The sequence below is a fragment of the Bos grunniens genome, chromosome 16 (assembly GCF_055505025.1).
Source record: "Bos grunniens cultivar Pamir isolate PY7600 chromosome 16, Bosgru_T2T1.0, whole genome shotgun sequence".
Taxonomy (NCBI): Eukaryota; Metazoa; Chordata; class Mammalia; order Artiodactyla; family Bovidae; genus Bos; species Bos grunniens.
Genome location: NC_141180.1, coordinates 9,823,870 through 9,851,328, shown reverse-complemented (window position 1 = coordinate 9,851,328; position 27,459 = coordinate 9,823,870). Strand labels below are relative to the sequence as shown.

The window sequence follows — 27,459 nt, the reverse complement described above, 5'->3', positions numbered from 1 at the left end:
TGCAGTCCATGGGGTCGCAAAGAGTCAGACACGACTGAGCAACTGAACTGAACTGAACTGATGAGTGCAAAGGAGAGGCTCAGAGCAGATGATGGCACAGCCAGGCTTCTGCCCCTGGGACCTGTCTGCTCTCCATCTCACCTCCCAGCCTCTGCAGTAGCTGTAACCAGGCCTCTCCAAGCACGCCTGCTAACTGTTTACAGGCGTGGAAGACTGGAAGGGTTGTAAGAATCAGCTCTTCAGGTCAAGTATTTTGAAATGTGAGATTTTTATGTTGTGAGTTGAGTCTTAAACATTACTTTGAAAATGATTTAATCAGGAGTACAGATATCTGGCTTCCCAAGAGGCGCCAGTGCCAGAGACATAAGAGACACAGGTTCAATCCCTGGGTTGGGAAGATCCCCTAGAGGAGGGCATGGCAACCCACTCCAGTATTCTTACCTGGAGAATCCCATGGACAGAGGAGGCTGGGTGGGCTATGGTCCATGGGGTCGCACAGAGTCGGACACAATGGAAGTGACTTAGCGTGCACAGGTACCTAGTGACAGGTTTTGGTGATAGTCCAAAACACCCACTGTGTGCTCCAGGTCCTTTGGGAACCAGGCTGAAGCCTGGGCTCTGGGACCAATCTCAGGACGTCGTGTAGAGGAGGTTTTTGTCTCTCTGCCTCCAAAAGATGGAGCGAGGGGAGCCGGGGTGTCAGATCCCCTAAACTGCCCTTTCCTCCCCTGCAGCCCTGGCCAGGGCGGCACACAGGCAGTAACACTGCTCTCTCTCCTCTGTACCTAGACCAGTGTGGTTAACTACATTGACCAGAGACCTGCTGCCGAGAAAAGTGCTCAGTTGTTTTTTGTGGTCTTTGAATGGAAAGATCCTTTCATCCAGAAAGTCCAGGATGTGAGTATCACCTAAGGTCTTGACCATGAGCTTCCTACCTGAGCCGTTTAGGCTTTAATCCTCGCGGGCCGCCCTCATCTCCTTCCGTAGCGCTGATCTGCCGCTTGTATTTATGACATGCTTGTTCTCTCTCATTTGTGTTTAATCTCGTCTTCAGCGCTAGACTGTCTTCCCTGTGAACATGGGGGCTTCGTCTTTGTTTACCGTTTAAGTGGTGTCCAGCACGGTGCTTAGTCCAGAGTAGCCACTCAGCAGTGGTAGTGAGTGAGTGGAGTAGAAAGCACAAAGTTAATCATCTAGTTACTGCTGCTGAAAGCCGTTGTTTTTTTGTTTTTTTTTTTAATTGCTTCTCTGTAGAATAAGAATCTTTAATTTGTCATAAGTCGAAGTAGAAAGGTACTTTTCAGGGGACTTCCCTGGCAGTCCAGTGTAGTTAAGACTCCATGCTTCCAATGTAAGGGGCGCCGGTTTGATCCCTGGTCGGGGAACTACAATCCCACCTGCCCTGTGGTGTGGGGCCAAAGAGAAAAAAGAAAGGTACTAATCAGAAATTAAAGAGAGCATCAATTAATGTCAGATTCTATACTCACCATCTCAGAAGGGGAGGAATAATGGGACAGCTTTGCCAGAACATTCCTGAGACGCCATCCACCAGAGCTAGTCCCGTATCTGATAAGCAATTTTTGTTTTAAGATCATCATAAAGTATCTTGATGCGGTTGTGGGCTGGGGGAAGACATCGCAGAGCTGAGGCTCAAACCCGGAGGGTCTCTGTGATGTGGTGCGTGATCCCACCACCCTGTTAGCTGTGGGCCTGGCTGGGCCGTGCACACATTAAGTGTGTGCGGACCCCTGAATAAAAGACGCCACGTAGAAGAATGAACGCCTTTAGTTCCACAGGGCAAGTGTGTGATCAGGCATTTTCTAACCTGCTGTGCTCAGTGTTTTAAGTCCTATCCCGGGCCACGTAAAGCCCTGAGCTCAAGGTCCCTTGACTTAAGTCATCCATCACGTTCACAGCCATCCTGAATGGTGGTGGTAGAGAAACCCCTTTCATGGATGAGCCCGAGGTCCCTCTGCTGAACCGGGAACTTAGAAGTGCTATGTGTTGACCAAGCAGGGAACTCAGACGTACAAGCTGTGACCTCGGCCTTGAAGGAGTTTCAGTGGGTCAGAGGACCGCCTAAGCCATAAAGGAAGTAATTGCAGACCGTGAGGAACTGCCAGGGGAGGTTGTGGAAGAAATCTCTCTGCTCACATTGAGAGGGTTTGGCTTAGTGGTCAGCGGGAGCTGTGAAGGGCCTGGAAGGATCAGTGACTCGGGGAAGCGGTCAGGGCAGGTGAGTCGGGGGACCTGGCCTGCAGGCCATCAGTGTTGTTTGGAAGCAAGGTCGCATTGTGAATTAGGCCAGAAATTTAAAACTCAGCACTGATTATCTTATTTGTGCAGAGCTTTTTTGAAAAATTCTTTTTTCTTCTTCTTTCAGGATCGCTTTATTATCAAGAGGGACTAATATTTTTCTCCTCAAACTGGAGCTATGAACCAAGTATAGAGTTATGGCAATTTAATAATTTTTTGGCTGCACCAGGTGGCATGCCGAATCTTAGTTTCCTGACCAGAGACCGAACCCGCGCACCCTGCTGGGGAAGCACGGAGTCCTAACCACTGGACAGCCAGAAAGCCCCAAGTTATGGCGGTCTTAAAATCCAGTTGTTTTTCTTGTTGTGCCAGTAATCTGGGGGGCTCTTTGACAATAATCCTGAGAATCAAAAATGGAAGCCAACTGAGAAACTTATGTTTGTTTCCATTTCACAGATAATCACCGCCAATCCTTGGAACACAATTGCTCTTCTCTGTGGGGCCTTCTTGGCATTATTTAAAGCTGCAGAATTTGCCAAACTGAGTGTGAAATGGATGATGAAAATTCGGAGACGATACCTTAAGAAAAGAGGTCAGGCAACAAACCACATAAGCTGAAGTTGCCAGTGTTCTTCGTAGAAACTGCCCGAGTTGATGGAAGTTCTCATCTTCCACTTTGGTAAACCAAGGTGCCAACGATCCAGTCCTCACTTGAAGAAAATGGGCTTTGCCGGGGGCCTAGCCTGTCACACTGCAGCTTCTAACCTGGCCCCCCAACGAGACTGTCTTAGAGCCCGGTGGAACAGATCCAGTGGATGACCTTAACGTTATTTAAGTATTTAAATTATTAATGAACGTTTTTTGACATATGACATGAATATGTCAAATGGAAGATGGACTCAGATAGAATCCAGTTTTCTGAAGGTTTGTGGAAGCCGTCTTCCTTTCTCCTTGGTTTGGTGTATAGTTAAGGTCTAACAGGATGATTAAGGTTCTGATCGTAGGTTTTCTCCTTGAGATTTTTTTTAAATGAACAAAAGTGTGTGTGACTTTCTTCTCCCCCACTGGTGACTCTCCGGTGGTGGAGGTCACAGTGTGGAACCAGTGTGTTATTCATGAGAAACAAAACCCATCACATCTCTGGTGCCATGTGCGAGTCTCTGATGCACTCACTCATGTGTTAAATATTAAATGAGACTGTTTTTTAAAACTACTGTGGAAACTATAGTAATTAGATCGCTTGTGGACTGAGCAGCCACCTACCTACCTGTCTGGCTAGAATATTGACTGATGGATGTTATGAGTTTGGTGTGATTAACATGCAGAAGCGCTAGGATATGTGTGCAGAGTAGGTCCCTCCTCAGTGTGTTCTGATTTCATTAACAGGTGAATAAAAGTTAGGTTAATATAGAAACAATCAGTGAGCTGGTGTGCGCATCTGCTACATCAGTAGGCACTGGTATGCTTTTATCCCGTGACCTCCAAATAAAAGGGGGTGTGAGCCTGGACTCCCAAGGTATGTCACAAGCACGTGCAGGGAAGGGCAGGGTGGGCAGGAAGTGGCGGTGAAGCTCCGTGAATAAGCTGTGTTAACTCTTCTGTCCTGCAGCCCGCCCATCTGAGAAAGGCACCCTCAGCATGGACCCTCAGAGCTTTCAGCCTAGCCTGAACGGAGTACCGTCTGGGCATTTTTCACATGGTAGCCATTGACTGACTTAAGGTTTTGGAAATTATTTTGGGGAGTTCTAAACTGTTTACATGACCTTTGCATCCAGAGAGGACTTGGGTAGCATTTCTTCAGTTTTGTGGGTAGCACTTCAATTTCATAATTTAGATTTAGGTAATTCAAAGAGAAAAACTCCAATGTATGAGGGGGCCAATTTTAATCTCATGTCTAACTTAGCAAGAAACTGTGGTTTTTGGTTGAATTATTAAAAGTGAACTTGTGTAAGGAAATATTCTGTGCTGTTTTTCTGTGGCACTGAAGCAGGCACACAAACTTTAACTGAGGTCTTGTAGCACCTTTCTGGAAGGCAAGTGCAGAGTCTGGTATAGAAGCTTACATTAACAGTACTAAAAAACAAGTGTGTGTGTTTTTAAAGGATTTCTAAAGTTGACACACCATTTTCGTACCAAGTATCTCACAAAATTGGCTCCAATGAACATACTGCAACTGCACTTCCTGTTATTTTAGGAAGTTGAGAGGCCTCTTGAATATGCTTTAGAGTGAGTACCTAGGTCGGAAGTGAGCGTTTCTAGCTATTAACTGCAGCCTGTCAAAACCTGCTCTAGCTGCTCTTAGTAAAGGATATATGTTTAGACTGACAAGATAAGGCATTTAGACCCAGCCTTCCCTCTAGGGGGCTGGGTTTGCCTTTTGCGGTGTTCAGCAGTAGGATCCCTTTTCTTCTGCGTTTGCTGCCCCCAGCTGTCAGTAATCCCAGCTGGCCTCAGGTTAGCGTGGAGCGTTGGGCAAGAACACTGGGTCTGGACGGTTGTGGTAAGGCTGCCACTTGGAAACTGTAAAGTATGAGCCGTATTCCAAAAGGAAGTTTCTCCTGGGGCCACAGTGAGTGGAATGAGCTGCTTTCGTAGTGACCTAGGAATAGTGTGCTAGAATTTTTGCTAGAGTTTTTTATGGTTGTGAAAGAGCAGAAGCAGGTATCAGTAGTTGAAAGCCTGGTAACAATTTCTGATTCTGCCACAATCTCCCTGCCTGCCCCCATAAAAAACAGTGCCATTACTTACAGATTTTGCTCCTGGGTCTGTTTTAATTAACACTGTCTGTGTATTTGTACACATTTAAGCTAAGTTAAACCCATCCTGTGAACATAAAGGGACATGAAAGAAGATGGAGAGATATCCTCAAATTTAGAATTTTATGTACAAATTCTATAAAATAGAACACTGGTAAATGGCTGGAACACTCGACTCTGGCACACAGTCTTCCTATTTAACTGGCGCACAACCTGCAGTTTGCCTTACAGGTTTTCTCTGTATACACGTATGTACATATATATGAATGAATGGAGGGGGCGGGCTTCTGGACGTCTCAACTCAGTGCTGAAAAAAGCAAAGGTGACATAAGGCAAAATACAAACATAGACTTTATTAAATGCTGCTCAATCCCCCAATAAAGATCTTTCATTACAAAACAGTTTTCCACACAACTGCAAGTTAAGAGACTGGAATGGTACTCTGATAATAAAACGTGAGAAATAACTTGACCAAGTAAAAACATACATGACTTCCTACAGGCCGCCTTTTCAGAACCCTACAGAGGAAGCCTACTGCATTTCCTTTACGTAAAGCCAGGCAGTGACAACGCGCGCTCTGCACCACCACACCGTGGGAATCAAAGCCTCCATCCCTGTCGGGAGGGGCCGGAGAAGGGCAGGCTGTGAGGACTGGGAAGGCCCTGCCTTCAGCCTTTGGGAGGAAGAGGAGGAATGAACTGAGAGGCAGGCTGTGTTTTCCGTGCTGCCTCCACCCGTCTGTGCTCATCACCCTGGGGAGTTGCAGATGAAGGAGGAGGTGCATAAGGATTGATCTGAAATCTGGTTTACTTTCCCAGCATTTATAATTTGTGCTTTTAAAAGCCTGGAAATTAAGTTTTTGCTCAAATTCCAGAGTACAGTAATATATCAAAAGGAAGGCTTCGGGCAAGTAGTTCCCTCCATCATACTTCTGGAAGAGATGAAGGAAAGGATAAGAATTACACCTTAGTTTTAGTTTAGGAAATAGTCTTTTTCCTAGGATGTAACTAAGGTCTGCAGCGATGTGAAAAGCACGTTATCAAAGGGAAAAATACACAGAGCAGACGGCTACACCTGTGTGCAACACAACCCAAACCAGGATTCCAGCCACGATTCCTACCACTCCCGTAATTATCTCACTCATCACATCGATGAGAAAGTTCGTTCATTTCTGTGAAACTTCAGAAGTGACACAAATCAATGATTAGACAAGGGTTACAATATACTGTGGCCATGATACAGCACAGGGCTATGTTTAGTCCATATATTTTTTCATTTACAGTTGCCAGGAAAAAAATTGGCCTTTTAATTATATTATACTGATGAGGTTTGTTTCATAATTTTTACATATTTCAAAAAAGTGTACAAAACTGCCTAGCCAACAGAGGTGGCAGGCTTTTTTTTTTATCCATCATTTGTATTGCTGAGAATACTGTGCATGTTGTAAGCACTGTTCTGCTTTTCTAGAGCTTTCTTCAGCTTTAGCTCCTCCAATTTTTTCCATAATTCTTCTCGCTCCAATTCCTTCTTTTTCTCCCTGTAAACAGAGCAGGAATTTTGTAGTTAGAAACTTGTTTCATAGCTTGAAGAAACATGCTGTTTGGCAGTTTCCTGGAAAACAGACTTATTGACTCACATTTCACTTAAACCCCTCCACCTAAAGCATTTGACAGGTTTACCTAGGGTACTGCATTATTTGCCATTACCGTCCTCAGTGTAATTAACCAAGTCCGTCCGTCTCCTGCACCAACTGAAATGTATCAGCATTGCCACGGCCACTGTGTTAGTGCTTCATGGTTGACAAACCACTCAACGTGAACTCAGTCACGTAAACCCCGTGCAGTGGTTGTATCGTCACAATTGCTCTTTTGCCAACAGACTGACAGGCTGGCCGCGAGTCGGTCTGGGGCCGTTTCCTGGTGGACCCGCATCCTTCCGAATCCCATCTCTAAGTTACCGACCAGTCTGTGTCTTACAATCTCTTGTCTCTTGCATGTCAGATGGAAACTTTAAACTCTGAATAATCTCTTAACCCCACAAAACTCAAAACATGTTGCTTCAACTATTAATACTTAATTTCAGTTCTAAAGAGAACATTTTTGAATAATGTGGATCAAACTATTCTGAAGGGCTATATAAATGTGTGAAAAACCCACAGGCTTACAGTTCCACAGTTACATATGCTTTAAGGGGACAAAAGTGCTGATTTATGCAGATAGTGAGATACAAGGGTCAGTCTTATGTGAAATACACATTTTTCAATGTAAGTTTCATATGATCCCAGTCATCTCTTCCTTCTTCCTATTGCTTCCGGGGCTCCTAATTTGTATTCCTGCCTGAAAGGTGCTATTTAAAAGAAATAACACATTGAGTTAGTTATTGATGGACTAGGATGACCTTGAAGGAGAGAGATCCTTTCTCTATTTGACACCAGAAAACCAGGACTAGGAACTTACAGTCAAAGTAGATCGGTTTTTCCAAACATAATAGGTGATACAATTATTAAAAATATATGGGCTCAGGTACCTCAGTTATTGTCCACCTTAAGTTTAAATATTGTGCAAGGAGCAGCTTGAAGAATAAGCTCACTATGGACGCCCACGAGGACAAAGCAATTCTCATAAATGTAAAACAAACTGAGTAAGACAGTATTTAAAATTTAATATAAAATGTATTTCACAATGTAGATGTTACCAAGACTGATGAAGTCTAAGGCTCACAATGAGATCAGAATTTATGATCCACATTAAAACCATCTTACCATTAGGAGTTTACCTGCATATGACTTTAAAGTATTTATTATTATTGTTGTTGTTGTTTAATCTCTAAGTCCAACTCTGCAACCCCCTGGACTGCCAGGCTCCTCTGTTCATACGCATTGGCAGGCGGAATCTTTACCCTGAGCCACCGGGGAAGCCCATAAAGTGTTTATTATGCTAAGCCGCTTCAGTCATGTCCGACTCTTTGTGACCCTACGGACTGTAGTGCACCAGGCTCCTCTGTCCATGGGATTCTCTCCAGGCAAGAATACTGGAGTGGGTTGCCATTTCCTCCTCCAGGGGATCTTCCTGACCCAGGGCTTGAACCCGTGTCTCTTGCGTCTCCTGCATTGGTGGGCAGTTTCTAAACCATAACACCACCTGAGATGTTCAAATTGTAATGGCTGATGTAATTGGCTTTTTAAACATAATTTTAACCTAGAATACCTTACTGGACTGAATCACATTCAAGTAACCTAAAATGTACAGTTAACTTTGTAATTAAAAATGTCAAATACCTTTGTCTTTCAGCTTTGTATGAGCTAGTAAGGTCATCGAAAAGCTTGCCGTTCATCTCCATGAGGGTTTTCAGCACATTGTACACCAGTGCTACAATGGTCCTAAAAGGAAAACAAGCCAGTGCTGGGTTACTGATGCTACTACCAGATGGGAAATGTATCACTATCATCTCTGAAATGGCTTTGACACTGACTCAGTCAATCCACTAGTGAGGATAAACTGAAGCTCAAGAAGTTCAGTAATTTGTTCAAGGTCACCAAGCCAGTGGTAGCAGAGATGGTCTATCTGGTTCCAAAATTCACATTTTTCTCACTGTGTCATGCTTGGGTTAAACCCTAAAAATGTTATGGCCAGCTTCCTGTCTGCTCTAGAGTCTGATTTGATGATTTAGTCACCAAGTCGTGTCCGACTCTTGCGACCCCATGGACTATAGCCTGCCAGGCTCCTCTCTCCATGGGATTCTCCAGGCAAGAGTACTGGAGTGGGTTGCCATTTCCTTCTCCAAGGTATCTTCCCAACCCAGGAATCGAACACAGGTCTCCTGCACTGCAGGCAGATTCTTTACCAACTGAGCTATGAGGGAACACAGGGACTACTCTAGAGTCTACTATCACAACTCCTGAATAATAGTATTAAAAGCAGCTGAAAAAGATGCAATTACTATGACTTGTTAGAAGAAAGAAAAGTAGACAACAGGATAAGGATGTTACAGAATTTAGAACATAAGCAATCTAAACATCACTGACGTGACCCTGAGCACTGACGCTTCTCCCTGGGCTAAGCCAGCTGAGATGTGAGCCTGGATACTGGCAGAATGTCATACCAAACAGTCCCTAGATTTGCAATTCTAAACTGAAATTAAGAACATGCAGGAGTTCAGAGTTTTTAAGGATAAGCCACCCCATTCTTTTCATTTGGCCCTGCAATAAACCTTTCTCTGCTACAAACAAACAAACATACAGACCCACATATATGTACAACTTCATAAAACTCACTGCGGAATAGAACCATGTGATGTTAACCTTGGGAGTTCCAAATCTGTATAGGTTTCCTATGTATGAGTTATGAGATCAAATGACAAAGATGTTAGAAAAACAAAAATGACACAATCAACATAAAAGACACTTACGGATTCCAGTGTTCTTTGGAGATTTTGTACAAACTGCCAAACATAATTGGCAGAATTTTATCAATATTCTCCTCAATCAAACTAAGAATATATTCATTGTTCCAGAAGTACAGTGCCCTTTCTGCAACCTAAAAAAGACATTCAGAAACATCAAAACTAAGAAAAGTAATAGTGTAAAATAAAAATGGCTTCACTGAAAACACCATACCTGAAAATGAGAACTGGATACACACTTGGATATCTGCTTAAAAAGAGGCTCTTCAATTTTTTTGAATTGTGTAGGTTCAATGACATCTAAGATTTCTTCAATTTCTCCTAAAAACATCACCTAGGTTAAAAAAATTTTCTTTTAAGAAACATAATATGACAAATTATATGATGTTAATACAGAAAACACAAATGAGAAGGTTAACAGTGGACGAAAAATACCTTGACAGTACATGCCACTTACCATAATGGACAGCTCTTCCACCAAGTTTCTCTAAACCCCACAGAACAGTGTCCACTTGGTAGGTAGTGGTGGTGATACCCGCAACCCAAGGAAGCACGGTTTATAGCCCTGAGATTGAAAAGTTCTAATAAAATGCACTGTTTTTGTTAAAACTCACCTCTTTCTGACTGCATGTTTTTGGCCAAAATTTCAGCAATCCTCTGATCACCTGCAAAAAAGGGAAAAATTTGGCATGAATTAAGCAATGAAGCTGGCTAACCTCAGGAAATTTTAAATAACCGTGATAATATCAATATTCATTCTGAAGTAGAAGAAAGTATTATTCAATACCTCTGCATCTCCCCTTACTCTGCTCAGCTTTATTTAGGCTTTTACCCATTCAACAGATACTTGTTGAGTGCCTTTGTACCAGATACTGCTCTAGATCAGGGACACACTGATGAACAAGACGAAGATGGTCCCTGATTTTCATGAAGCAGGAAGACTGACATAGTTAGCAATTAAACTTATAAATAAAGTAATTTTAATAGTAGTAAGGGCTACTTCCTACTAAGTATGAGATAATGACTTGGTGGGGTGAGGAAGGGAGGTTATTTTATGGAAAAACTAAGGAACAGATAATTCCTGTTTTTTAAACCATCATGAAGCACCCCCCAAAAGCCAGAAAGCTTCCAAATTTATTTCAGGGCTAGCACAGTTCTGATAAGCCAAATACAGTGAGACAAGAGGTCATGAATTCAAGTAAACACAGTTGTAAAAATCTGTATTAAACTGAATATAACAGTATATAGGAAAAAGAGTATTGTCACCTTGCTTATTTAACTATATGCAGAGTACATTATTAGAAATGCTGGGCTGGAAGAAGCACAAGCTGGAATCAAGATTGCCAGGAGAAATATCAATAACCTCAGATATGCAGATGACACCACCCTTAAGGCAGAAAGTGAAGAAGAACTAAAGAGCCTCTTGAAAGTGAAAGAGGAGAGTGAAAAAGTTGGCTTAAAGCACAACATTCAGAAAACGAAGATCATGGCATCCAGTCCCATCACTTCATGGCAAATAGATGGGGAAACAGTGGCTGACTTTATTTTTTGGGGCTCCAAAATCACTGCAGATGGTGATTTGCAGCTATTAAATTAATAGATGCTTACTCCTTGGAAGGAAAGTTATGACCAACCTAGACAGCGTATTAAAAAGCAGAGACATTAATTTGTCAACAAAGGTCCGTCTAGTCAAGGCTATGGTTTTTCAGTAGTCGTGTATGGATGTGAGAGTTGGTCTATAAAGAATTGATACTTTTGAACTGTGGTGTTAGAGAAGACTCTTGAGAGTCCCTTGGACTGCAAGGAGATCCAACCCGTCCATCCTAAAGGAAATCAGTCCTGGGTGTTCATTGGAAGGACTGATATTGAAGGTGAAACTCCAATATTTTGGCCACCTGATGCGAAGAGCTGACTCATTTGAAAAGACCCTGATGCTGGGAAAGATTGAGGGCAGGAGGAGAAGGGGACAACAGAGGATGAGCTGGTTGGTTGGCATCACTGACTCAATGGTCATGAGTTTGGGTAGACTCCGGGAGTTGGTGATGGACAGGGAGGTCTGGCGTGCTGCGGTTCATGGGGTCCCAAAGAGTCAGACACGACTGAGTGACTGAACAGTATATTAACAGAATAATACTATCTACCCCATAAGTTATTCCAGAAATTCCAGAATGATTCAACTCATTATAGGTTAAAAGGGATGAAAAAAACCCCCAAGACTATACGATCATCTCAAAAGATTTTGAACAGTTGTTTGATTGACTATATATTTTGATAACAATTTTGTAAGCTTAAACTAAGAATTTATCAGAAACCATCAGCAATCAACTTATGATTCCTGGAAACAGGCAGTAAACCATTTGGGTGCTTTGGTAGAGGTAAATCTTTGACAGCCTTTTAAGTAAGTTTATAGTTATTGGTCTCGTCCAGTAATGAACACTCATTCAAATTAAAACTGAGGAAGAACACTGTTCTGGAGCCGATCCAGTAAGAAGAATTTGATAAATAATGTTGGAAAGGAATACCAGAATTATACTTACTTGCCTAAGTGTATAAATATTAAAAGAACTGAAAAAGTACTAAAATGAATAGGAAAATTCAGTATGTGGTTAGATAAAAAAATAAATATATAAAAATCAATACCTTTAAAACAAAATATCAGTTATAATAATCAGATAATTAAAACAGTAAGGTATTAGCATGGAAACTGACAGAAAAGATATGACATAGAGGAGTGTCTAGACAGACTTAAGTATAAACAAGGCTTAATATATGACAAAGGTGGCATTTCAGTTCTGGAAAACAGCTAAAGTAGTCAATCAATTGAACTGGTGGGTCACCAATTAGAAAAAAAATGTAGCTCCTGTGGGAGGCAGATGCCTGAAAGAATCTTCTATGGTCCTGATTTCCTGAACTCACCCTCTTGTGTAGTCGAGCCCTTCCCTTAAGTGTGCACTGGCCTGGGGACTTGCTTCTAACCAACAGAATGTGGCAAAAGGGACAGAATGTCATTTCCATGGGAAAGTTACAAAAGACTGTGACTTCCATTTTATGAACAGATTCTCCTGGGCCTTCTTGTCTTGCAGCTTTGATAGAGCAAGTTTGCTATGCTGGAGAGGCCCATCATGCTAAGTTGCTTCAGTCATGTCCGACTCTGTGCGACCCCACGGACTGTAGCCAGCCAGGCTCCTCTGTCCACGGGATTCTCCAGGCAAGGATACTGGAGTGGGTTGTGCTGACCTTCTCCAGGGGATCTTCCCAACCCAGAGATCAAACCCATGTCTCTTACATCGGCTGCACTGGCAGGCATGTTCTTTACCACTAATGCCACCTGGGAAGCCAGACAGGCCCAAGTACCAAGGAACAGAGGGTGGCTGCTCGCCAACTTCCAGTTAGGAACAGCAGTCCAACAGCATGTGAAGAACTGGATGCTACCACCAACCATCACGTGAACTCAGAAGCAGCTCCTCCCTCATCTGAGATTTTACCCGGCCAACACCTTGACTGCAGTCTTAATGAGAGACCCTGAGGCAGAGGATCCAGCTAAGTCGTGCCTGGATTCCTGACTCACAGATACTATCCAATAATAAATGCTTGTTGTTTCAAGCCACTAAACTTTGTGACAATTTGTTATGCAGTAATAGAAGACAAATACAATTTCTTACCCTTGTCACATGAAAATTTCAGTTTCCAACAGTGTGGTGGGTTGAATGGTGGCCTGCAATCAGATATGTTCATGTCCTAATTTCTATGAAATCTATGAATGTGACTTATTTGGAAAATGGATCTTTACAGATATAATTAAGGATCTCAAGGTGAAATCATTCTGGGTTATCTGGATGGGCCCTAAATCCAAAATGACAAGTATTCTTATAAGAGATAACATTGGAGGAGAGACAGAAGAAGGGGCAGCAATGTGATACTGGAGAGATGCAGCCACAAACCAGGAATGCCTGGAGACACCAGAAACTGGAAGAGGCAAGGAACCGAATCACCCCTAGAGCACCTAGAGGGAGTGCAGCCCTGATGACACCTTGATTTTGGACTCTGGCCTTCAGAACTGTGAGAGAACACATTTCTGTCATTTTAAACCACCAAGATAGTGGTAATTTGTCATGGCAGCTCTAGAAAAACATTATAGATGGAATAAAGTTTTTACATGTAAAAACTAAATCCGTTAAATAACTAGAACATGATACTAGAGAGTGTTTTTATAATCTCAAAAGGTAGAAGGATTTTACTTAGCATGACACCAAAGCCAGAAGCTATAATGATGAATAGATTTCCCAACATTAAAATTTTTTTTTAGTTCTTTAAAAAGGCAAATATTAAAAACAGTATATTCAAAGTTAAAAGGAAAACTCCAAATGGTTAAAAAAAAAACTTGCAAAACACAATAGGCAAAGTCTGAAAAGTAGGGAAAGGACACAGAAATATAAATGACCAATAACTTTATAAGAGAATGGCTGTGATAATTTTAAAAATCCAATTAATATATTTCATACCTATCGGACTAGCAAAATTTTAAAATATTCAGTACCGGCTGATGTGGGGAAACAGGCACCATGACACATTGTACTCTGACCCAGAAACAGGTTTTAATTTCAGTAACTTGGCTTATTAAAAATGTTACGTACAGTAAACCTTATCTTTTTTTGGTGTGCAGTTCTGAGGCTAATTTAATACATACATTAAGATATATTTGGTAAGCAACACTATAGACAGGACAAAGAATAATTCCAACACACTAAAACATCCCCATAACCCAGCAACATGTTAATAACAACAAAAACTCCAATAACTCAAGTGTCCATGAATTAAGGATGAGTTAAATATGTTATGTCAATCCATACAATGGAATTTGATGCTACCAATGAAAATATGAAGCAGAGTAATATGGCAAGATATCCATGTTATACTGAGGTGAAAAAACCCAGTCAGCATTTCCCACTGTTTAACTTTACACAAAAATATACATGCAAAATTTATAGAAATGTATTCACCAATTTGTATGGTTTATGGTTATCTTTAGGGGAATTTCAAGGAATTCCTTCACATTACGCTTTATGGTTTTGTCTTATGTGAATCAAATTAATACACTCCTTTGATAAATGGATATAACAATAAAGTCATTTCCATTTTGGAAAATAAAATAATTTCAATACAAGATCTAAGAACATGAAGAATGTAACAAACCAGCCAAACCTCTGACTTATTTACAATCTGTAGGAAGCTTTGATATGAATGCCAGGCTTCTAGAAAATGATTATTAGGGCTCAAACCCAAGTACTATGGCCATAATTTTGGTGCTAGGATGGCCTAGAATAGTAATTCCAAGATCTCTATTATCTGCAGATCTTAATGAATTGAAAAATATTCTCCTTTGTTAACTTGGACATTTTACCTCCTCATGCAGCTCCTATTGCTATTAACTCAACTCACCTAACTCAAATGCCTGGCCCTCATCCCTCTCCCTAACCTTTCACTCTTTAAAAAGAAATCAGCTATCTCCCAAATCCACTCCATATTAACTTAACCATATTTAATGCATATCTGTTTATTAGCCACCATGCATAAACCATATTATGGGCTTTCTTTCTCTAAATTCTAATATGTTATCATGGATTTCTATTAAGTTTTAATCCACTTTAGAGGTTAATGTGGTTTCATGTAAGTACTGGGCTTCTAATTCTATTTGTCTTTAAAAACTGTTTTTAGCTATTTCAGAAAGAACAGCAAATCTAAAAAGTCTAAAGCTCTAAATATCAGCGAGTGGAAAAATACCTTTTGTTCCTTTACACACACAAAACTCAAGTCAAAGGAAGACCAAGTATGTAATTTTTGCAAGTGCCCCTAGCCTCAGAAAGTTCTAATATGAAGAAAATCATATAATTTAAATCCTTCAAACCCTGTGCTATTTGTCAAGAACTCTTTAACTATTTAGATTTAGAATACCTAGAAAACACTCTCTCAGAATACTTATTTCACCAAGGTTAAAACATTGTTTTCTAAGTGTTTATCCTTTTCTGTTTCTCCCTAAACTTATCTTTTGTTTTTCTTCAATCTTCAGTCAATTTTCATGGTAATATTTTTATTCTCTCGAATCTTTGTATTAATAGATAATTAGTAAGCAGGAGAATTCTAAGACTGAATTGCTATGCTGATTCATAAAGTAAATTATCTTTACTCCAAGATTATAGCTCAGTCACCAAAGACAAGGAAATGTTTTCAATCCCTATCACATGGTTTATCATAAATAAGAGGGAAAATCCTATTCCTAAAGATAAAACAAAATTCAAGGAAATAGTTTTGGAATCCTTACAGTATGTTTTAATGTTTTAATTTTAAAAGGTGAATGAAGATGAAAAAGACTACCATTGAAGATAATAAATGTATAAATGATTTCACTGTAGTCATTTGAGCCTGTCACCACACATCTTAACTACTATATATTAATTTTAACCTATATTTAAGTTATTTAAGATACACAATTCATGAGAATTTGCCATCCCATTCTTATTCTTTAAATACAGATTAACCTCACTTTTCTTCTTCCAAATGATTTTAATTTAAAATATATTACTACGACTGTTTGGTAGAGCTCTAAGAGTATAAAGGAAGCTAAAATAAAATGCTATGATGTAGACCAAAAACATAAAAATAAGTAAAACACTTACAGGTTCTGTTAGTGTTGTATCTTTCTCCAGGAACTGTACAACACAGTAGGCTAGCTAAAATGCAAGGGACAGTTTATAAATATTACTGAATGAAATAACATTTAGTAATGCAGGATTTTTATATTTAGCTAACAAAACGACTTCATTTTAATAAACTTCAGTTTATGGCAATATATTAAAAATAAATATACCCATAATTATGTAAATAACTTCTACTTAAAAAAGATGTCCTTTTTTCAGTATTAACTTCTGAATATTAAGTTAACTGAAATATTAAATAAAATGTAGTTGGGCATATCAATCTTTCGATATCATTGAGGCGGTAGACCAGTTCTTTGGGGAATTAAAATTAACTATCTTTGTCTTATAAATCAGAAATGTAACCACAGCCCACTAAATAAACAGATAGATAAATAAATCTGAGTGAAATAAGACTAGCGCTAACATTTTAGTTTTTTAGCATGTTTCTAACATGTATGCCTGTGCTGATATGATATTCTCTGAGTGTTAATAGAAGAAACCAAAATCATTGTCTAACTAGGTCATGCAGGCTAGACAGAACATTCTGAAAATATGTGGGATGTATTCAAAGTCACACAGTTAATTAGGTCAAGGCCTGGACTAGAAAAGAACCTGATTTTTCCTATATCTATACTTAAAGTGCATTGAGCTTATTTACGAGTACTAAATATCATCATGCTTTAAAAATTATGATATAATTAAAAATTTGCTTTGGGCAACTTACAAAGCAAATTGCTTAAGTATACTTAAAATTGCCACCTCAGTATTTCTCAGTTTCTCTGCCTTTATATTGGTTTTTGAAACAATGTTCATTTCACCTGAAATCTGCTACTTACCTGAGCATGAAACAAAGCTAATCCTTTTGCAGTATGCATAGGAATAAGAACCTTCATTAGAAATTGTTTATGTTCTGCTTTCAGTGGCAATGCAAAGCCATTGATAATACTGGAGGGGGAAAAAAAGGCAGGGGAAGGGTTACGTAGTTACTACTTTATTTCTAAGTTATTACATCCCCAAGTACATAGGAACTGCTCTGCTTCAGGCCTGGTGTTGAATGACTTACTTATCTGCAACCTAAATTAGACAGACTGTCACTAGGAAGCCTGTTCCTCTAAGTCATGCAATGGTCCCAAAGAAAATAAGAACTGCCAATTCAATGTCCCACTAAGAAATTTTACGTTTTCTATAAAGCCTATCACTTATTGATGCCTTTATTTTTCTTCTCTAAAGTACAGGAGAGTCAGTATCACAATATTGTTAGAATTTTCAATATATCCTGAAGTAAATGGGTAGTTTCTCTTACTTTGAAAGTTCTGAAATTAAGAACAGTTCTCTCTATAATCATGCCCTAAATATTAACAGAGGAGACTAAAACCATTCTTTAAATACAGGGTCTAAACTCTCAGGTTAATACTGCTATGTGATGAACAAGAAGGCAACAAAGATCACAGAACTAAAATCGAAGGTTATAGACTCTTCTAAAAAGAACAGATGTATGGGAACGGTCCATCAACACTGGAACAAGAACTCCTGTAACTTCATCAAAGATTCACTATAGCTTATTTCATCCCTTACCAGTCAGATCCTGTAAATTTCCGAGGCGGTCTAGCAAGATTAGGCATAAAATATGCCACAGTTTCAAAAGCAGGAAGTCCACTCTGAAACAGATGCTCTGTGTGGCACTACTTTAATATGCTGACCCCCTAAAAAGCTACAGTAAGAACTCAGTTGAGAAACTATGCCTTATACTGTATATTCAAATTCTAAAATGTGAAATAATTTCTCTAATCCCAGCTAATATTTTAATACATAAAACATTCAAAGTTACTTAATTCTTAAAAAGAACAAAAAACTGACTTACCTTCCTAAAATTTCAAGGAGTTCAGCAACACCATTGAAATGTTCTGTTTCATATATAAACCTGAATTTAAAACAAAGATGGAAAAACATCAGAAAACTAAACTGAATGAAAGATGCAGGAAGGTACAAAGATTAAAGCAAAACCCCCTAATGTGAAACCTACTTAATGATTTCATTTATAAAGTAGTCAAGATAGGGCCCACATACATTTAATTAGCTTTGTCAGAACATCAACTGAAAATACTTTAAGAGCTATTGATTTAAACAGTATTTATACAGGATTTTTTAAAACAAGTGCTCAAACAGACAAATTCTTCTCTCAATAAAATTTAACTATGAATAACATGTGTATTATCTATTAAAAACTGTCATTAGTACTATCCACTTAGATGAGAAGTTACAAGAAAAAGTTAGATGCAATCAAATGATATCCACAAAATTGGCTAGAAATGACTCAACCTCTATCCCCTGGAGAAGGAAATGGCAACCCAGTCCAGGACTCCAAGACTCTTGCCTGGAAAATTCCATAGACTGAAGAGCCTGGTAGGCTACAGTCCATGGGGTCGCAAAGAGTCGGACATGACTGAGCGACTTCCACTTCACTTCACTTCACTATCAGTTAAGTTCATAAGTTTCAGACATTAAAAACTAAAGAAATTGGAATAAAAAAATATGGAAGGGAAAAAAGTGCTATACATGAATATACAAATAATTTACCTGAGGAAAATGTTGTTAATTTGTTTTCTGATGAATGCTCTTAATCCAAGAAATTTCCCATAAATTCGATGTAGAACAGTCTTCAGGAAGTCACGTTCTCTGGGATCTTCACTATCAAAAAGCTCCAGGAGCTTTAAAAAAAATCTGAGAAATTACTTTTTAAAAATAATCGAGCTAACACTTCACTCTAATTTTGATTTTAAGATAACCCACAAAATCTTTAAATTGTTAAAAAAGACTCTGCGCCTTATCAGATTGACTTTATTATTGCTAAATAATGGCACTAAAGAAGTGGCACTAAAGAGTGGCGCTAAAGCTTAAGGAGTATTTCTTTTATTTCATTTTGAAAAAGAATGCACAATAAATCAAATAAACACTTCAAAAAAAAAGTGTGGTTTTTTTTTTTGCCTTCCCATTCATTTTAAAATTCTGTCCTACTCTTGACTACTAAACATAGCTTATAATTTTAAACTGTTGAAATCTGAGATTTTTTTTAATGCTTTTAGAATCTTAAGCTTGTAGATTGCAAATTGTTAAATAAATAAGTTTATATTACTGTGTTTTAAATAAAAAGTTGGATTTTCTTAGGAGAAAATATAAATCTATTTATAAAATACAATTACCTATGATGTCATCAAGGAATTTCACGTTCTGTACTTTGGGATTGTTATTAGATTGGTGCAAAAGTAATTGTTGTTTTGCACTGTTGAAACCTGCTGTTTGATATTGGAATACATTTTTAAGTAAATGTGGTTATGCTATACATCATTTTAATGTGTGTTTCTCGCTTTACGTTTTTTGCTAATAAAAGCCCAATGACTTATTACTTGCTGTTTATTTCATATTTATTTCAGACTATGTAAATGACGTTAGACAAAAAGCAAACTCGAGCGATTTTTCTACTTGAGTTCAAAATGGGTCGTAAAGCAGCAGAGACAACTCACAACACCAACAATGCATTTGGCCCAGGAACTGCTAACAAATGTACAGGCCATGGTGGTTCAAGAAGTTTCACAAAGGAGATGATAGCCTTGAAGATGACAAAGACAGTGGCTGGCCACTGGAAACTGACAATGACCAGTTGAGAGCAATATTGAAATGGATCCTTTTACAATCACATGAGAAACTGCTGAAGAACTCAACATTGACCATCATATAGTTATTTGGCATTTGAAGGAAATTGGAAAGGTGAAAAAGCTCGGTAAGTGGGTGCCTCATAAGCCGACCACAATCAAAAAGATCATCATTTTGAAATGTTGTCTTCCCTTATTCTATAATACGTCAACGAACCATTTCTCGATTGGATTGTTGACGTGTGACGAAAAGTGGATTTAAACGACAACCACTGATGACCAGCTCAGTGGGTGGACCAAAAAAAAGCTCCAAAGCATTTCCCAAAGCCAAAATTGCACCATAAAAAGGTCATGGTCACTGTTTGGTCTGACCCACCACAGCTTTCTGATTCCCAGTGAAACCATTACACTGAAAAGTATGCTCAGCAAATCAATGAGATCACCAAAAACTGCAGTATCTGCAGTCAGCATTGGAACAGAAACGGCCCAATTCTCCACGACAACGCCTGACTGCAAGTCCCAAAATCAATGCTTCAAAAGTTTAATGGACTGGGTTACAAAGTTTTGCCGCATCCTCCATATTCACCTGACCCCCTGCCAACACACTACCATTTCTTCAAGCATCTCGACAATTTCTTTCAGGGAAAATGCTTCCACAACTAGCAGGAGGCAGAAAATGCTTTTCAAGACTTGGTTGAATCTGAAGCATGGATTTTTACAGGAATAAACAAACATGTATCTCAGCAAAAATGTGTTGATTGTAATGGTTCCTATTTTATTAATAAATATGTGTTTAAGCATAGTTGTAATGATTTAAAATTCATGGTCCAAAACTGCAATTACTTTTTCATCAATCTAATAATTACTGTCACGATAGCAAGCTCTGAACCTTAAAGTTTTTTTTCCATTCTGTCTTGAATTATATGTAATTGCTAATTTGTGTATCTCTTCTACAAGAGTGGGTATTCTTTGAGAATAGTGATGACTTCAGTTATAATCCTAAAGTATCTTGCTTATTGTCTGCATTTGGTATTTGCCAGATTATTAAGTACTGCATGAGGCTCCAGCTAAAAATATCCATAAAGCATGAGAATTTGTATTATTATACCTAATTAAGTCACTTCAAATTATTCTAATTAAAATAGCTGAACTATTCACTTAAGACACTCAAATACAAGTTTCTGATGTTGAGTTTACTTGGAAGATATGCTTTGAAATTAATAAAAGCAATCCTTAATTGTTCAGGTCACTATGTCTAATTCAAGAACAAATATAATGTAATACAAGTTGATCCTCGGGGTCAATGTGAAATATTAAACAGTTGTTAGCTAAGTAGAAAATCTATTTAAGTAAATATTTTGAAATATTATAATCTAAATAAAATAATTTGTTTTATATAATCACATTTATAATCTATTTTTATATAATTAAATCCTGACTGTGCCATCTTCTAGCTCTGTAAATTTGGACATGATCTAGCTCTTTATGTAACAGCAGATAAGGACAGTGCCTGGCACATAAAAAGCACTAAATAATTCTTAGCTTCCTCCTTCAGGAAATGATTTGAGCACAACCTGTAATTATATACTTGTTTTCTTCTCTTGCAGTAACAAACGTCCAAATTTATACTTCAGATTATTCTCCTGTACTTCTACGTCTTAAACTTACCACCTAATTAAATAATTTCAAAATACAAAAGCTGAGAAATGTCAGCTTTTCAATGGTATTTATTGAAGCAACACACTAAGAATACCTCAGAGTAGTGATCTGTGAAAGCACAGTGATGTAAACTGCTAGAAACAAATTATGGGGCCGTGGCTTCTCGGACAGTTCAGGCATTTAGAGTAGACGGCAGAAAATGGGTCCTATCCTACCAGTATTCTTCCTGCTCCCCCCAAACCCAATGAATAATCCAGCAGCCAAAATACCTCAGACTCCAGGGTGAAGAAGCCCTACAGTAACTGTTCCACTCAACCTGCTATTATCTTAAATACAATTTAACACAGCATTACTAAAGTTCCTTAATACACTGTATTTCTTCTATAGCACACGAGAGCTACAGAAGGAAACATGCATTCATCTCTAATACCAAAATAATACAGCTCCATTTAATGACTGCTTCTAACTTGGTATTAAAATGAAATTAACATTTTCCAGTTAACACACACCTAGTATTTCGTCATAGTTTATGAAGAACTACTTGAAAGGTTAAAGGACAATGACAATGTTCTTATCAATACTTCACAGCACTAGTGAAAATACTTTACGTGGTAGCTACAGCAGATGACCAGAAATTAACTCCAATATGTGGAGATCATGAGCTTTATCCTAGGGGCACATAATGGTGGGAAGAAGGCAGCAAAGGTCCTTGTAATGATCTTTAATCCTGGCCTCAGCACTTCATTACTACCCTTCCACTCATCCTCTGCCTTTCTTTAAAATGCTAATTACTTTAGAAAAGGAGAGTATCGAATTCCTAATGAGACCTAACTCACAGCCAAGTACTTCAAAAGAGAAAATGGACCCAGAGGTTTGGTCTACTTCACAATCTTGTCTAGGGCCAGTAAAGTCCTCTGTATTTGAAAGATGCCTTTAACTTATTGAAAAGATTTTGAAAATAAAAATGAACACATTCTAAGAAACTAATTTTAAGTATTAGATTCCAAAATAAAAAATCCCCAGCTAACAATCAACTTATAAAAAGAAGGTATCACATATATTTAGCTCCTTTCCTTCTTCAATATTTTATCTGTGGTTTAGGAACTGGGTGGCTAGAATTCATAAGGTGGGAAGGAGTAGGGGAGAAAAGGTAGTGACATAAAGCCCAAACTTCTAAAAATAATTCCTTATTTATTTCCCCCTCTCTGTCACAGTGCTTAGAACTATATGTCAAGTTCAAGCTCAAAGACTTAAAAATTTTTAAAATGGTCTCTCCTTAGTTATACCAAATTTTCTAAGTTAGATATTCCAACAAGGCTTGCTTTTCTGGTCTTTATAAAACAACTATGAAAACTTAGGATTTAGACAAGATAATTTAATTGATATAACAGAAGGCAAACTTTGATTAAAAATACTCCTGTATTCTCAAAGCTACTTTACTTTTAGTTCTCATCATCTGGCAAGAATATCAGGTACTGTTAAAAAGAAATCCTTAAACTTTTGAAAGACTATTTTAATCACAAGTTAATAAATCATTGCTGAAACGAATATAAGGAAATTTAAGACAGAAAAATTCCTTACCTGTTGTACAAATTTCTGATCAATGTATCGCTTTGCAATGCTAGGCTGGAAATCAGGGCTCTCCAAAAATCTCAAGAAGAATTCATACACCAACTGTAAGACAAAATGAAATAACAGCCAAGATGAAGCCTATAAAATTTTACCCTATGTGAAATTCATATCAAAAACATACCTCCCTTAACAACTTAGTAATGAGATTTCAGATCTCATTATAAAATGTGAATTGGTAACATTTTTTTCAGAACTAAATATATACGCACAATTTGGTCTCCCAAGTTGGTACATTTTGGATTTACTGCTTTGCATCATTCATTGAAAATATTACCTTACAGGAGCCAGAAAACAAAGACAATGCCTATAAAATATTTAAGTTACAAGACTTTGCATTCCATACTCACTGGGAACCTTTCTTCAGTGGTCTGCTAAACTACCTCATCTTAATTTCCAGAGTTCCCTAAATGCAGGATCAGAAACCTCCAGATAAGAATAAACTGAATTGTAAGGGACAGTATATCAGTATCAGTTTTAAAAAAGAGAAAAACTTCAAGTCCTTCTATAAAACTACAGTGGAAAAAAAGTAACTAAATTGAAATCAGGATATCTTATCCACACTTTAGAAATAATTAACCAAATCGTACAAGTGCAGGGCTCAGAAATAAATGTCTGTGCACCACAGTGAATAAACTAAAAGCCCTAATAAACCTCTACTTAAAAAGTGCTAAGCATCTTACAAATACAGTACTGCCCTCTTACCCTCGAGTGCTAAGTTCTAAGCACCACCTCCCCATGACTGAATGGCACTGGACCCTTTTCTGTTCATGGTTTCCATCCACAAATTTAATGCCTTTTCCAGCTTAACCGAGCACTTACCACGCACTGTGGCCATAGCTTTTGTAGTCTGAGGTGTAACAGCAAAACCAGCGTGATTTTTTTTTCCTTCCTCAGAATTTCACAGATAGAAGATTTATTACCACAGATCGCAACGTCAGCATATGCTTTTTTTCTTTCCTTATCCAGTTGAAAACTTTTACCTTTTCCTTAAAGCACTTCACAGCTTCTCTCTGGCATCCCTAAAGGTTGTTGCTGTTTAGTCGCTAAGTTGTGTCCAGCTCTTTTGCGACCCATGGACTGTAGCCTGCCAAGCTCCTCTGTCCATGGGATTTCCCAGGCAAGAATATTAGAGTGGGTTGCCGCTTCCTTCTCCAGGGGATCTTTCCAAGCCTGGGATCAAACTCCTGCATTGGCAGGTGCATTCTTTAGCCCCAAATCAGGGTTACTTGAAGACCAGTACTGCAATGCCGTGACAGTCAACTTGGTAACAGAGGTAGAGTGGGACACAACTTAGCGACTGAACAACAATCACCACCACCTGATGGGACCGTTAGAAACCCTAAGCAAAGGGGTTTGAAGAACTTCTGGGCTGGTGAACACATCAAAGTGCTAAGAGGGTGGCACACAAAACCCAAGCCCTTTGCTGCACCTTACCGCATGCCTGTCTTCTATTTGGCTGTTTCTGAGTTTTATCCTTTATAATCAACTGGTAACAGTAAGTAAAGTGATTCCTTGAGTTCTGTGAGCTCTTATAACAAATTACTGAACTGAAAAAGTATGTCATGGTAACCCCATATTTATGACTATCATCTGCAGTGAGGAACAGTTTTGATGGACTGAGCCCTTCACCCTAGAGGTCCTTGCTAACTGTGGGTAGTTAGTTAGTGTCAGAACAAATAAACTGTAGGACACACAGTGAGAATTGGAGAATTTCTTGGTGTAGAAAATCTATGTATTTGGCATCAGAAATGTTGGGGGTATGGAGAAGGCAATGGCACCCCACTCCAATACTCCTGCCTGGAAAATCCCATGGATGGAGGAGCCTGGTGGGCTGCAGTCCATGGGGTCGCTAAGAGTCGGACACGACTGAGAGACTTCACTTTCACTTTCCACTTTCATGCACTGGAGAAGGAAATGGCAACCCACTCCAGTGTTCTCGCCTGGAGAATCCCTTGGACGGAGAAGCCTGGTAGGCTGCAGTCCATGTGGTCACAAAGAGTCGGACACGACTGAAGCGATTTAGCTCACCAATGTTGGGGGTAGAAAAAACAAGTCTTCCTTTAGCTACATTTAGTATGAACAGATAGTAGGCACTGTAAAGCGCATTCACTTATTGGGGAAGTAAGACAAAAATAAAAACATGTAAAATGGTATATACACAAGAACCATATGACAAAACTATGAGTGCAGGAGACATTTAGAAAAGGGCTGTATCACTGTGGGATAAGGTCAACAGGGCAAGTTTTAAGGAGGACACACAATTTGAGCCCTGCATTAGATTTAATTTTGGACAAGAAGAAAGAGGAGGGCTTTTATAAGATAAGTAGAACTGTCTCAAGAAGAAGACAGCGTAGGGTAGAAGCTGGTGGGTATGGAATCAGAAACGCAGAATCCTTACGCAGATTCCGAGTTAAAAGCCGTGGTAAGGTGGGACCAAGTCAACCCTGAGTCAAGTATGGCATGCATTAACCTATACACTTTACCTCTTGAGATGTGCATCAGAAATGGAGGGCTTAAGGCTTATTAATTTTAACAGCAATAGCATGTCTTCTGGGAAACTTACATGACATCAAGCTCCAGATCAAAATGCACCCTCTAAATCACATAGCCAGATGACACCTGCACCTATCACAGATATGACATGTTATTTCTTACAGAGCTTTCATCAGCACTGTTTACCTGACACAATGAACATTAATTAAGTGACCAGTCAGGATTAGCAGCGAATTGCTTTTATGCTACCAACTTAGCACCACTGAAGAGATGATGACAAAAAGTTAAACACATGTTGAATAATCCCAAATAGGGGCAGAATAAACACGAGTGATCTACAGAGCTAAAAATCTTCAATGTGGCACAACTAAGACTGCATTTCTATAAAATTGCGTCCTGTCTCCAGTCACTCTCTCTACACCCTTTATCCTGTGCTATTGTTTTTTTCATTGTATGTATCACACCCTGTTATTGTGTGTTATTCTTTCCCCCAAGAATGTAAGACAGTTTGCTTATTAGTTCAATACTTAACCCCCAATATTTAGAATAATGCCTAAAGACAACAGATGCCCAATAAATATTTGCTGAATGAAATATCATAGTTGTTGAGAAACTGTATTTCTGTATTAAAGTTTCTCTATCTTCTTCTACATGAAAAATTGATTTGCCCCAAGAACCTCAGAAACCATGCTGCAAAGAACAACAGATACTTTCAGCAGTGAGTTTAATTCTCTAATAAAATGGCAAACTTCATGCACGAGTGGTGTTATGGCTGGTCTTCCTATTCCTGTAAGCCAAAAAGCACCCTAAAAATGATAACTAAGATAACTAAAAACTATAAGGAATGAAGGATAATCTTTCCTTTCTACTCAGTACTGACTGTGTCTTTCCTATGGTAGGTAAAATACATAAAATTCTGGTCTTTATCAATAAAAGATTTTAGAAGGTACAATATAAAACAGCAAAGATTATTAATGTATTTGTAATGTATTACTGTATTTGAAAATAAGACCTATACCAAAAGCCAAAGGAACTAGAAATGTTAGACCTAGAAAGGTAAAGATTTAAAAGCAACTTTAATGATTTACAAATACACAAAAGGCTCTTTTTCAAGGAATATGTTGACTGAATGTTTTCCAACCTCTATTAAGAGGAAGCTAACTTAAATGGAGTTTTAAAAATTCATCTAATCTTTGAAAGAATTTATATAAGAATTAACATATACTAAGCTAAATGAGAGATAGTAAGGGCCTAGAACATTGCCTGCATGCATGCTAAGTCGCTTCAGTCATGTCCAATTCTGTGCAACTCTATGGACTGTAGCCCACAAGGCTTCTCTGTCCATGGGATTCTCCAGGCAAGAATACTGGAGTGGGCTGCCATGCAACCCAGGGGATCTTCCTGACCCAGGGATCAAACCCACATCTCTTACGTCTCCTGCACTGGCAGGCAGGTTCCTTACCTCTAGTGCCACCTACTGCCTGGGACATAGCAAACACTAACAAAATCTTAGTTGTGTAAGAATCTTTTTCTCCCCTCTGTAATCCTTTTAAAAATAAGACATATTCTGCGTGAACCCTGAATATCTTATATAGGATCAACCTGTTTTCCCTCCTGCTCTTTTTTAACTATAATAATTAAAAAGATAATTAATAACAACTATGATAAAAAGGTTAAAGTAATAAAAATGTTTATCAATCTTAAATAAGGATAAAAGATGTTTCTTTTCTATTTCTGTGTATAAGTGTTAGTGCATTAAGCTATGGTCCCTTTAATTTTAGATTCTTAGAACATGCAAATATTTAAAATACAGTATCTGGTCAAGAAGTATTTGAACACGAAGGTGTACATTATAAAATATATATGTCCCCAGTTTAAATTTCTACTTATACAGATCATAAAGAAGAGCCTCTAGTC

General features: G+C 38.6%; 2 protein-coding genes across 6 annotated transcripts in view; one reads left to right on the top strand and one right to left on the bottom strand.

The window, feature by feature from the left end:
• The window catches only part of PACC1 (proton activated chloride channel 1), a 35,469-nt gene extending 31,257 nt beyond the window's left edge, over positions 1 to 4,212 (top strand). For 2 of the 3 annotated variants that reach the window (XM_086343310.1, XM_086343311.1), the window contains 2 exons: positions 790 to 897; positions 2,713 to 4,212. In XM_086343310.1, coding sequence (XP_086199436.1) covers positions 790 to 897; positions 2,713 to 2,874 — 270 coding nt within the window. In that variant the 3' untranslated portion in view covers positions 2,875 to 4,212. Of the gene's footprint in view, positions 1 to 789; positions 902 to 2,712 lie in introns of those variants that run through there. The other variant, XM_086343312.1, reaches the window with a different exon arrangement.
• Positions 4,213 to 5,340: 1,128 nt separating this feature from the next.
• Positions 5,341 to 27,459, bottom strand: part of PPP2R5A (protein phosphatase 2 regulatory subunit B'alpha) — an 89,859-nt gene continuing 67,740 nt past the window's right edge. For all 3 annotated transcript variants that reach the window (XM_086343309.1, XM_086343308.1, XM_086343307.1), the window contains 10 exons: positions 22,999 to 23,091; positions 18,686 to 18,816; positions 17,970 to 18,029; positions 16,945 to 17,053; positions 16,088 to 16,141; positions 10,028 to 10,078; positions 9,628 to 9,747; positions 9,420 to 9,547; positions 8,290 to 8,391; positions 5,341 to 6,549 (listed from right to left, as the gene is read on the bottom strand). In XM_086343309.1, the coding sequence (XP_086199435.1) occupies positions 6,417 to 6,549; positions 8,290 to 8,391; positions 9,420 to 9,547; positions 9,628 to 9,747; positions 10,028 to 10,078; positions 16,088 to 16,141; positions 16,945 to 17,053; positions 17,970 to 18,029; positions 18,686 to 18,816; positions 22,999 to 23,091 (981 nt within the window). In that variant the 3' untranslated portion in view covers positions 5,341 to 6,416. The remainder of the gene's footprint in view (positions 6,550 to 8,289; positions 8,392 to 9,419; positions 9,548 to 9,627; positions 9,748 to 10,027; positions 10,079 to 16,087; positions 16,142 to 16,944; positions 17,054 to 17,969; positions 18,030 to 18,685; positions 18,817 to 22,998; positions 23,092 to 27,459) is intronic.